Source organism: Elaeis guineensis, chromosome 13, assembly GCF_000442705.2.
Source record: "Elaeis guineensis isolate ETL-2024a chromosome 13, EG11, whole genome shotgun sequence".
Taxonomy (NCBI): domain Eukaryota; kingdom Viridiplantae; phylum Streptophyta; class Magnoliopsida; order Arecales; family Arecaceae; genus Elaeis; species Elaeis guineensis.
Window position 1 is genome coordinate 79385637 of NC_026005.2, and position 13202 is coordinate 79398838.

At 36.9% G+C, this 13202-nt stretch overlaps 1 protein-coding gene across 1 annotated transcript in view; it reads left to right on the forward strand.

The window, feature by feature from the left end:
* Positions 1-10513: 10513 nt before the first annotated feature.
* The window catches only part of LOC140853189 (putative inactive methylesterase 20), a 2967-nt gene continuing 278 nt past the window's right edge, over positions 10514-13202 (forward strand). The window contains exon 1 of the mRNA XM_073247271.1: positions 10514-10889. Within this exon, the coding sequence (XP_073103372.1) occupies positions 10514-10889 (376 nt within the window). The remainder of the gene's footprint in view (positions 10890-13202) is intronic.

The following is a 13202-nucleotide window of genomic DNA, read 5'->3' on the forward strand; positions in this document are numbered from 1 at the left end:
AAAGGTGTAAGACTATGCCACCCCCAAAGCTTCTAATTATCAACTAATGGTATTAATGGGGACAGCTCCCACATACTATAAAGAGAAATCACTTATCAACTCAAATCAAAAGGGTCCAATGTGGCGCTCAAAGACATAATTAGGAACAAAAAGAACCTTTACGACCTTCTCTCTCTCTTCTTACAAATGCTCCCACCTCACCTATATAAAGAAGTAAATAGGGATTCTCTAGGTATGCCTCCTCTTCCTCTGATAAATATTCGCTCTTTTCTACCTATTGCAAAAAATCTGAATTGAATGTTGGAGGATTTTCGTCGGACATCACCTCACACTAGCACCTCTGGTATAGGATGAATTTCAGCCTCAACAACAATGATAGGTCCTAATAATTAAAAGTGAGTTAAACCCACAAGAAGTGACTAGATATTGCAAACCGATACACTAAATAACTTGGATAGGTAGCAAACTTATTAGCAGCTCTCTTATTTTATAATTTGGAAAAGCACTGTATTAATCAACTATTTGGAACAGACGAAGGCACTTTTAAGGTTGTACACGAAGGAAAAATACACTATTTGTGAATCAATGTTGATCAAGAGGGCTTGAGTTTGTAAGTACATTCAAGGTTTCTTGCTGATGTCAGTTGTTGTAATCAAGGATTAATATTTTATAAATGACATGAGCACCTCTTAACTGGGTTGACTGTATTGTGGTTTAGGTGGGAGCTGCAGGTCTCTCAGTTTTGAAAAGCCTGTGGCAAGTCTATTGGCTTCATAAGCAACAGGAACGATTACCACATCATGTGTTCTCTTGGCTTGAAGAGAGCCTTCTGAACAATTGGAAGATGGTTTTGCTGACTTTCTTAAACAATTGGAACAAGCTAAATGGGATAAGCACAAGATCTATCTTAATGTGCCTAACGAACTCCTTATTTTTAAGAAATTAGATCTATTGAACTTTTCTGTGACAAGTAAATACTCTTGTGGCAACCCTGCATATGAATTCAATCACCACATTCAATACAACCGCTCAAAGAATAATAGTATTTCTAACCAATTGAATCCAAGTTTTCATAATATTTAGATCTATTATTGTGGAACCGTGTTTTGTCCCAGCTACCAAATATGTGGGTTGAAGTGAAAAAAGTGAAAGAAATAAAAAATAAAGACAAAGCATGGGTAGATGGTCTTGAGGGCATTGAAGAAGTTTGATATCATTGAAACCATTCCTGGGGTTGAAGAGAGAGTTCGCAATGCTATCCTATTCATAAGGAGAAGGGTGGAGTACCCGAGACAGAGAAAGGTTTCAAAGTAGATGGATCATTTTTTTTTAATATGAGATGAAGCATTCTGTCCGTGTAGTGGGATTGGATAGGGTCAGTTAGTGGATCAGGTCTAACTAATCATGTCTCGTTTGATCGTATGCATCAATCATAGCAGAAAAAGATAATATTTTTTAATAAAATAAGTGGAGCTAAATTTTAAAAAAATAATCATAAGTGAGATACTTATGAGAAGTTTCTCCGAAAGAGAGAGTCGGTGATACCATCTGAAAAAGGGTGGAGCAATGCGAGAAGGCTATAAGTAGATGGTTTTCTTTTTAATTTTTAACCTGAGGATTATATTTTTTTAATACAATAATTAGAGCTAAATTTAGAAAACTAATAATAATAAGTGAAATAAGAAGTATCTCAAAAAGATAAAAATATCCAGCATTCTATAGCGATGGAAGGATTCATTTAAAAATCATGGGGCTATCGTCGTTGATAAGAAAAAATCAAGCCGCAGAGTAAAATTTTTAATTTATCCTTTGATTTTTCTAAGTACATATGCATTTATATGTAGAATTAACAACATATCTAACTATCTTATCCAAAACATTAATTATTGTCAGTTAGAATTTTTGAAGAAAGAAAGTGATTGAAATTCGAAAAAAATACATTAAAACAATTCAGAAAGTACAAAAATTAAAACTTAACATTTTATAATTTAAAAATTACTTAAAAATTTGTTTTAATTTTGAAATAGGAACATAATTTATTTTTTTATTTTAATATGAGATGAAGTGTTCTATTGGATTGAAGAGGCTTGGTAGATTAGGTCTAACTAATAATATCTCATTTGATCATATCCAGCAATCAAATCCGAAATCATAAAATACTTAATCCTAAAATCCTAATCCCTGAACCATGGACTCTGAACCTGAACTTGAATCTGAACCCTAAAACCCAAAATACTAAATCCTAAACCCTAAACTCTACACTCTAAAATCCTAAATCATAAATCTTAAACTCTAAACCCAAAACCCTAAACCCTAAATCCTAAAACCATAAAACCCTAAGCCCTAAAATCCTAAAATCCTAAACCCTAAATCCTAAACCCCAAAACCCTAAATTCCAAAACCCTAAATCCTAAACCCTAAAATCCTTAACCCTAAACCCTAAATCCCCAAACTCAAAATCTTAAGCCCTAAAACCCAAAACCGTATACCCTAAACCCTAAAACGCTAAAAGTCTAAATCCTAAACCCTAAGACCTAAAATCTTAAACCCTAAGACCTAAAATCTTAAACCCTAAACCCTAATTTCTGATCATATATCACCCACTGTGCATGTATTTTGAGGATTGCCCTATACCATCTAAACCTGAAAGAGGCATTAATTGCCTGTCTCTCTCATCCCATCATCCCATGGAAATTATAACAAGGAAAGAAGAAGAGAGGGGATGCACCTGCACATCCTGCTTCGACCCATGATGCCCCCATCCCTCACACGCATCCCACCCCACCTCGGCTACCGACCTTATTTTCCGCATGAAAGGACCTCCTACTTTGGCCACTTGGCTTCATCCACCGACCGGGACTTCGGCAAATGATCTCGACTTGGATGGTCGACATTTATCTCGATCGAGCCCTTAGCTATCAGTCCGAATGTGATATCTGGACATCGGGCATCGGACCAAGGGAAGCTCCAGCTCTGGTGTATTTTTTGAGAGTCTTTGGCCAATCCTTACTCCTAATCAATCTTGGAGCCATTCACTATTGAAATTCATTATACTGGGAAGATCAGTCCTTGCACGATCCTTTTGAGCTGTGCTGCCCCACATGGGGTTAAGTCACTTCGACGTTCAATCTGAACCAGTAGGCTTCGGACTTTGGCCTTTGGCCCCGACTCTAGCATTCACACTAAGCTTCCTATTTGCTGGCGCATGACCAGCTCGAGGCCTATCTCTTTCGATATATGGCTTGGCTATCACACCTGATAGTATATATCTGAAGTCTTCAAGTAGCTATAAAAATCAACTCATCAAAATTGATGGCTTATCATAATGACTTTGAGACATCTCCCAATGATCCGATCACATCTATCCATTAAAGGTTATGGACGGTCAGGAAAAGAGTAAGGCCATGTCTTGTTTGATCTTACACGTCAATCATAGCAGAAAAGGATAATATTTTTTAATAAAATAAGTGGAGCTAAATTTTAAAAAAATAATAATAAGTGGGATACTTATAAGAAGTTTCTTCAAAAGAGAGAGTCGGTAATGCCATTTGGGAAAGAGTGGAGTGATGCGAGAAGGCTATTAGTAGGTGATTTTTTTTAAAAAAAATTAATTTGAAAATTATACTTTTTTAATGAAACAACTGGAGCTAAATTTAGAAAATTAATAATAATAAGTAGAATAAGAAGTATCTTCGAAAGATAAAAATATCCAATGTTCTACAGCGATGGAAGGATTCATCTACAAATCATGGGGTTGTCACTGTCAATGAGAAAAAACCATGCCGTAGAGTAAAATTTTAAATATATTATTTAATTTTTATGGATACATATGGATTTATATGTAAAATTACCATCAAATCTAGCTATCTCGTCTAAAGCATCGATAATTATCGGTTAGAATTTTTGATGAAATAAAGTGATCGAAATTCGAAAAAAATTATATTAAAATGATTAAAAAAGTATAAAAATTAAAATTTTATATTTTATATTTTAAAATTATTTTAAAAAATTTGATTTAATATAAAAATTAAAAATATAGTTTATTTTTTTTATTTTTAATATGAGATGAAGTGTTCTGTCGAATTGGAGAGACTTGGTAGATTAAGTCTAAATAATTATATCTCGTTTGATTGTATGCAACAATTATAATAGAAAAGTATAATATTTTTTTAAAAATTTAAGTGGAGCTAAATTTTTTAAAAAAATAATAAGTGGGATACTTATAAGAAGAAAGAGACAAGAGATAGTTGGCAATGCCGTCTGAGAAATGATGGATTGTAGAGTGATGGGAGAAGGCTATGAGTTGGTGGATTTTTTTTTTTAATTTTTAACATGAGGATTGGATATGGACACGGTCGAACATACGCATCAATCATAATAGGAAATGATTGTATTTTTTAATGAGATAATTGGAGCTAAATTTAAAAAATTAATGATAATAAAAAAATTATCTATAGGTCTTTAAATTGATTTGGATTTACTTTTAAGTTTTTGAATTTTTTAGATGAAATAAAATCTTCTTAAACTGTTTAAGAAGTTATTTTTAGATTCCTACCGTTCATAAATTTATATTCAAGTTACACAGATTTATGTTTAGATTATACAGATTACATAGTTCTTTGGTTATCTAGTTTCAATAATTGATTATGCAGATTTATATTTAGATTACATAGATATATGTCTTGATTATATCGTTATCTTATTCGGTTACATAGTTTTATTGTTCAATTATAAGATTGGATGGCAGAAATCTAAAAATAATTTTTTAAATAGTTTAAGAAGATTTTATCTTATCTAAAAAATTTAGAGATTTAAAAATAAATCTAGATTAATCTAGAAGGCTATAGACAATGTTTCCTAACAATAAGCGTGTGATAGCCCAAAACCTAGCCAAGCCCAATCTCAGCCCACCAAAACGAAAAAAAAAAAAAAGAAAAAAATAGAGGAAATCGGAAAGAAGACTCCCGATAGGAGTCTTCTTCTTCGGTGAAGACCGGGCAAAATCAGGACTCCTAGGAACCCTCGGAGTCCTAGGGTTTCCTATAAGAAGACCTCCTCTCCCTTGAGACCGAACATCGGCCTCTTCTTTCTCTCCTTCCCTCCGATTTTTTCGAAGTAAAGCCGCGGTCACCGTTTTGATTTCTCACCGTGACTGCCACCGACGAGGTCACCGGAGGTCAAGGTAAGCTTCCCTCCTTTTCCTCTCTTCCTTCCCCTTCTTTCCGTGCTCTTGTGCGCAGCTGCCGGCGACGAGTGTCGCCGATTTTCGATCGGAAAAGAGACCCTATTTTTTAGCCTTGTTTCCTTGGATTTTCCGACGCCGGCGATCGGAATCGATCGCCGGCCACGCTCCTCCGTGACCGGGGGAGTGGCCCCCCCTCTGCCGTCGGCCTCCGCCACGGCGGCCGTGGCCTGAACGGCCCGGCATAAGGAGGGGACGCCGGTCCCCTGTTCCGACGCAGGAAGAGCCAAGAAGAAGAAGAAGAAGAAAAAGAAAAGAAAAGAAAAAGAAAAGAAAAGAAGAAAAAGAAGAAAAGAAAAGAAAAGAAAAGAAAAGAAAAAGAAGAAAAAAAAAGAAAAAGAAAAGAAAAGAAAAGAAAAGAAAAATAATAATAATAATAATAAATATATATATATATATATATGAACAAATAAATAAATAAATAAATAAATAATAAAATAAAAAAAAAGATGAGAGAGAGTTTCTCTCTCTTCTCTCTCTTCTTTCAGTCTGAACCCTGACTTTCTCTCTCTGGAATTAGACTTTCTCTCTCTACTTTCTCTCTCTAGAATTTTCTTTCTCTAGCTTGTTTCTCTCTCTTGATGGATTCCTCTCTCTCTAAAGTTATTCCTCTAGGATTAGTGTAGTGGGAGGTCTCATCTGATGATTTTGATCGAGTTTAGGAAAAAATCGATTTTAAGTGAGGTTTTGAATTGGGATTTGTTTAGATTTAATTTTAAATTAAAATTAATGTAAAAATATAATTTTGAATAATAGGCACGGAAGAATCATCTAGAAGTTAGTCGATCTGTTCATTCAGTGCTCCGTGAAAGGTAAGTAATGAATCATCTTCTCGAGCTATTCCATATTTATTCTGAAAATAAATAATTATTCTCTGAAATTATGCATGATTTATGAAATTATATTTTGAAAGAAAAGTGCTTTTGAAATGTTATGGTATATCGATTTATGCACATGTTTAGTGAAAGATTATGATATATATTATGGTACAAAGTGTTTTGATACAGATCGGATTTATGCTCTCAGCCTAACTATGTTTCAGTGGGCCCCGCCAATGGGGATTATACGTTGGTACTCAGTGGACCCTGCTAATGAGGGTTGTGCGCTGGTGTTTGTGGATCCTGCCAGTGGAGGTTGTGCGCTGGTATTTGTGGACCCTGCCAGTGGGGGTTGTGCGCTGGTATTCTGTGGACCCCGCTAATGGGGGTTAAACATTGGTCATAGTCAAGGCTGTTGAGTTACGAGTGGTTTTAAATCGAATCGGATTTATGATTATATTATATGTGAATATTTGAAAATATTTGATTTATATTAAATCAGCATGAAATATAATCTTATGTTTATTTGCAGCATTATTCTTGAAAATTATATAATATCTGAATTATCTAGTTGAGATATTTGTTACTTACTGGGCTGTCTAGCTCATTACCTTTCTTTCTATTTTTCAGATTCAAATAATTAATTTCGAGCGTGGAACGAAATATTGGGACAGAGCTTTTAGAAGCGAGATTAGCATTGTCAACTTCATTGAACTTAGATCTATTGTTTTATTATTTTAGTAAAAATTTTATTGGATGTAAGACATTTGATTTAATTACTTGAATTACAGTTGAATAATAATTATTTGAATTTATTCCGCTGCGATGCATTGATATCGTGATGTGATGCCTTGCATGCTTATGGAGAGAGTTCTTCATGAGTATGCGGCGGTTGCCGCGACCCTCGATTCACAATCTCGGGTCGGGGGTGTGACAATTAATATGGTATCAGAGCATGAGTGGATAAATTATGACACATAGAATTTGACATAGTATGAGTGTAGGTGGGTAAACATTAGGAACATTGGGACGTTAGAGTATGAACATCATAATAAACCCATCCTAACAAATAGATAAATAAATCTAATAAGGTTTTACTACTACAAGGTTATCATGCCTCCCCGTAGAATGACAAGAACTACTCAAGGAATTGCAAGAGGGATATCACAACCACAGGATGGTAGCACTCCCCATCTGACCAGTGGCACCCCTCAGGAGGAGGGAGTCGTAGATCCTAATGGGAGTACTTCGAGAGCACGTCAGGAACCAGATATGGCTCAGTTAATGCAGACTCTAATCAGGATGGTACAAGCGCAACAACAAATACAGCAGCAAATGTTTGAACAACAGCAGATACAACGAGATACACAACAACATCAGCATCCACCACCACAACATGGAGAGCAACCAGTACAACGGAACAACATTTCAGAATTTAAAAAGCTTGCACCTCCAGCTTTCAAGGGGACTACTGAACCTTTGGAGGCTGATAACTGGATAATGGAGATGGAGAAGGCCTTCACTGTCCAAGAGTGTCTTGATGAAGAAAAGATTCGATATGCAGCTTATTTACTACAAGGAGAAGCATACAACTGGTGTCAGCGACTACAGCACAAGCATGAACAAGACGGCGAAATACTTACCTGAGAAAGATTTCGGATTGCATTCTATGATCAGTATTTTTCTCGGAGTATAAGGATCCAGAAAGAGCAAGAGTTTATTTATTTGAAGCAAAAGGGTATGAGTGTGATTGAATATGAAGCAAAATTTACAGAGTTAGCAAAATTTGCTCCGAGATTAGTGGATGGTGAGCAAGAACGAGTTCACAAGTTCGAAATGGGACTGAAAACTGAAATTCGAAAACAAGTGGTTCCATATGAATTGACAGCTTATGCAGATGTAGTAAATAAAGCATTGATAATTGAAAGAGAAGTCAATGAAGAACGCATGGAAAAGGAAAGAAAATAAAGAAAGAGAGCACAATCAAATGATACACAAGGGCAGAATAATAAAAACATCAAAAGATCAGCTAAGTGAGCAGTAGACAATAAGACTCAACAGATTGATGGTGAGTCGTGCTCCAAATGTGGCAAAAATCATGCAGACAAGGATTGATATTGGAATACCGGTGCTTGTTTCAAATGTGGTCAGATGAATCATAAAATTGCTAGCTGCTCGCTAAATACTGAAAATCAAGTTGGCCAAAGAACTTATGAAGGACAACATAGGGGTGGTGGACAGATTTCTAAAATCCAGGGAAGAGTTTATGCGCTTACTCAACAAAATGCACAGGCTTCCAATACAATGGTAACATGTATGAAAAATTTCGAGGACGAAATTTCTTTTTAGGGGTGAAGAATGTGATAGCCCAAAACCTAGCCAAGCCCAATCTCAGCCCACCAAAATGAAAAAAAAAAAAAAACAGAGGAAACCAGGAAGAAGACTCCCGATAGGAGTCTTCTTCTCCGGCGAAGATCGGGCAAAATCAGGACTCCTAGGAACCCTCGGAGTCCTAGGGTTCCCTATAAGAAGACCCCCTCTCCCTTGAGACCGAACATCGGCCTCTTCTTTCTCTCCTTCCCTCCGATTTTCTCGAAGTAAAGCCGCGGTCACCGTTTTGATTTCTCGCCGTGACTGCCGCCGACGAGGTCACCGGAGGTCAAGGTAAGCTTCCCTCCTTTTCCTCTCTTCCTTCTCCTTCTTTCCGTGCTCTTGTGCGCAGCTGCCGGCGACGAGTGTCGCTGATTTTCGGTCGGAAAAGAGACCCTATTTTTTAGCCTTGTTTCCTTGGATTTTCCGACGCCGGCGATCGGAATCGATCGCCGGCCACGCTCCTCCGTGACCGGGGGAGTGGCCCCCCTCTGCCGCCGGCCTCCGCCGCGGTGGCCGTGGCCTGAACGGCCCGGCATAAGGAGGGGACGCCGGTCCCCTGTTCCGGCGCGGGAAGAGCCAAGAAGAAGAAGAAGAAAAAGAAAAGAAAAGAAAAAGAAAAGAAAAGAAGAAAAAGAAAAAAAGAAAAGAAAAGAAAAAGAAGAAAAAAAAAAAGAGAAAAGAAAAGAAAAGAAATAATAATAATAATAATAAAAATATATATATATATATATATTATATATATATATATATGAACAAATAAATAAATAAATAAAAAATAAAAAAAAATGATGAGAGAGAGAGTTTCTCTCTCTTCTCTCTCTTCTTTCAGTCTGAACCCTGACTTCTCTCTCTGAAATTAGACTTTCTCTCTCTACTTTCTCTCTCTAAAATTTTCTCTCTCTAGCTTGTTTTCTCTCTTGATGGATTCCTCTCTCTCTAAAGTTATTCCTCTAGGATTAGCGTAGTGGGAGGTCTCATCTGATGATTTTGATCGAGTTTAGGAAAGAGTCGATTTTAAGTGAGGTTTTGAATTGGGATTTGTTTAGATTTAATTTTAAATTAAAATTAATGTAAAAATATAATTTTGAATAATAGGCACGGAAGAATCACCTAGAAGTTAGTCGATCTGTTCATTCAGTACTCCGTGAAAGGTAAGTAATGAATCATCTTCTCGAGATATTCCATATTTATTCTGAAAATAAATAATTATTCTCTGAAATTATGCATGATTTATGAAATTATGTTTTGAAAGAAAAGTGCTTTTGAAATGTTATGGTATATCGATTTATGCACATGTTTAGTGAAAGATTATGATATATATTATGGTACAAAGTATTTTGATACAGATCGGATTTATGCTCTCAGCCTAACTATGTTTCAGTGGGCTCCGCCAATGGGGATTATACGTTGGTACTCAGTGGACTCTGCCAGTGGGGGTTGTGCGCTGGTGTTTGTGGATTCTGCCAGTAGGGATTGTGCGCTGGTATTTGTGGACCCTGTCAGTGGGGGTTGTGCGCTGGTATTCTGTGGACCCCGCCAATGGGGGTTAAACGTTGGTCATAGTCAAGGCTGTTGAGTTACGAGTGGTTTTGAATCGAATCGGATTTATGATTATATTATATGTGAATATTTGAAAATATTTGATTTATATTAAATCAGTATAAAATATAATCTTATGTTTATTTGCAGCATTATTCTTGAAAATTATATAATATCTGAATTATCTAGTTGAGATATTTGTTATTTACTGGGCTGTCTAGCTCATTACCTTTCTTTCTATTTTTCAGATTCAGATAATTAATTTCGAGCGTGGGACGAAATATTGGGACAGAGCTTTTAGAAGCGAGATTAGCATTGTCAACTTCATTGAACTTAGATCTATTGTTTTATTGTTTAATAAAATTTTATTGGATGTAAGACATTTGATTTAATTATTTGAATTATAATTAAATAATAATTATTTAAATTTATTTCACTGCGATGCATAGTACCCCAAGCTTATCCTTTTTCTGTGGCTACAAATCGACCCGTGTGTAGAATTACCACCAGATCTGACTATCTTGTCCGAAGGAAATCAGAGATGGAAGAGGGCGGGAGGAGGCAGAAGCACATCATCCTAGTGCATGGAGCCTGTCATGGAGCCTGGAGTTGGTACAGGGTGGCGACACTGCTGAGATGCGCCGGGCACCAGGTGACGGTGCCCGATCTCGCTGCTTCCGGCATCGACGAGAGGAGGCTGCACGAGGTGTCGACCTTTGCCGACTACTCCCAACCGCTGCTGGACATCCTGGCCGCGCTCCCACCTGGGGAGAGGGTCATCCTGGTGGGCCACAGCTTGGGGGGGATGAGCGTGTCCCTGGCCATGGAGAGGTTCCCCGAGAGAATAGCTGCGGCCGTCTTCCTTACGGCATTTCATGCCGGCTCCCGCTTCCCGGCCGTCCCACGTCCTAGACAAGGTAATATACTTTCTTCCCATGCCTGTTAGAATATTCCTACAACAACAGGGGCCTGTAGCCTGGTATTCTTATAGACTTTCCGTAGTCCCGGCTTAAAATCCCAATCCCTAATTAAGCTTGTTGGTCCATAGAAAGAGAGAAGGTCCTGTGAGCTGGAGGTGTTGGGTTAATATGGCCCATTCTCAAATAAGTTTCCTAAGTCCACGAATCCAGTAAAAAATCCAATCTAAATCTCACTGGCTTACAGATTCTTAATTATATTTCAATATCACACACCCAGAAGACTAGGCCTGACTCCAGAACGGCTCCAAAGATTGCCGACAGAGGAAAACAGAGGTGCAGAACGCATGTAAATACATATACTAGACATGCAAGAATGTCTAAACTTTGTACTTGCAAGTAAATGGGGGCAAAAAAAAATCTGTAAATATGTGGATGCTATATATAATCTGTATTCTGACATCATAAGTTTCTTTGGAAATTCGACAAAATCCCCTATAGACATAGAAAACAATGGTTTTGATGAAGTTTATTGAAAAAAAGGGGTTAGATTTAGAAGCAATATAAATTATCCAGTCGAATATGCACATTGAGTGATAATGTTTGTACGGATGGAATAAGGTTCATCAAACTCTGGATGTTCAAAGCAAATCTAAACCTACTCTAGCCAAAGTCTGTAGCAGGTTTTCTTTTCGGAACCATGTAAAGGCTGTAAGTTATTTTTTTAAGCAAAAGTGGTTGTAAATTGTTATGTGTCTTGTACTTATAGGATAGAATACTAAAAGGGCTCTCTCTCAAGCCTTAGCCCATGGGAGCATTGCCCACTGGAAGGGCTGGACCTGAAATTTTGAGGTATCTACACATATGGGTTCCTTGTGTCTTCGGGCTTTTGGGATTGCATCCTTGTATTTTGGAGCTTTCAAATACTTGTAAGATTGAAGGGTTTTGTATTGGGATTTTCTCGTTTTTGTGATTTTCTCGTTTTTGTAATTTTTCCATCATTAGTGAAGCTTTTTCTGATCGTCTCCATCCGTGAGTATATATGAACCATGTTCTAAATCTATGTATCTTCTCTTTCTTAGTTTTCCTTATTGTCTCCACATCTGCTTTCTATGTGCCATATAAATCATTAATCTAGCTTAGGTGGTCATGTATAGGTTAAGTTGGACTGGCCCTAGTTCTTTGAGGTGTCAGAGGAACTGTCAAAGTGGCAGTATTGCTGTGTTGCCATGATTTTAATAGAAAAGATCAAAATCTCCTTCATCGGTGTGACCCGTTAAATTTTCCTAGTCAAGGACAAAATCCAGCTATGTATATAATTTTTCTGTAATATATAAGTTGACCGGCTAGAATAACAAAGAATTGGCCAATTAATCCAACCCAAGATTGTATTCATATTTATCTAGCAACAGAAGATTGCGTTCATATCTTCCTAATGTATTGGAAAACTAACTATTATATTTGATTGTTGTTATTTACGATTTCTTAGATATCCAAATTTATGTTTTTTTTGGGCATCATCTAGAGCCATCAATCTCCAATATTTGCCAAGTGTTTGCTGTCTCTTGGTTCATCTATTTGCTCCAAGGAACCTAACTATTACTGCTCTTCCGCAAGGCAAACTTCGGAAATCACGTTCGAAGGTTCGAACGTGGAATGTCCTCCCAAGAGACCAATATAAAAGGCCACTAGGCTGTGAAGTTTCTTTGTATCTTAGCTCCTTATTTTCAGACTCCATGCTTTCATGATCTTCAAAAAAAAAAAAAATTATATATATATAGAGGTAAATTAGAATCCAATTTATTGGATCCCAGCTCTCATCCGATCGAATCTCTCTCTATTGGATCGATGCGCATCTCCAAAATAGATGTTTGGGCAAACAGAGGACTTCTCTTGCCTCGTTAGCTGACCTAGCATTCCTTAAAAAAAAATAAGCCGAAAGAATTAAATGAGAGCGGGTCATAGTTTCCTCCTTGAGGTCTCTTCTTCACTTAAGCTATGATGCTGCTTTAATAGAGAAGATACCGGAAAGGAGAGAGAGAGAGAGTAAATCATCTAGTATGAAATAAAACTCTTTCCGTCAAGAAGATGCATCCAACGGAGAAGGATCCGACTGGATGGAAGCTGAGATCCGATCAATCAAAGCCTAGTCTACATCTCTCTCTCTCTCTCAATACACACACACACATATACACACACACACACACAACATACATACATATATATATAATAACATATACATATTAATATATAACATACATACATACATACACATATATATATATACATACATACATACATATATATATACAT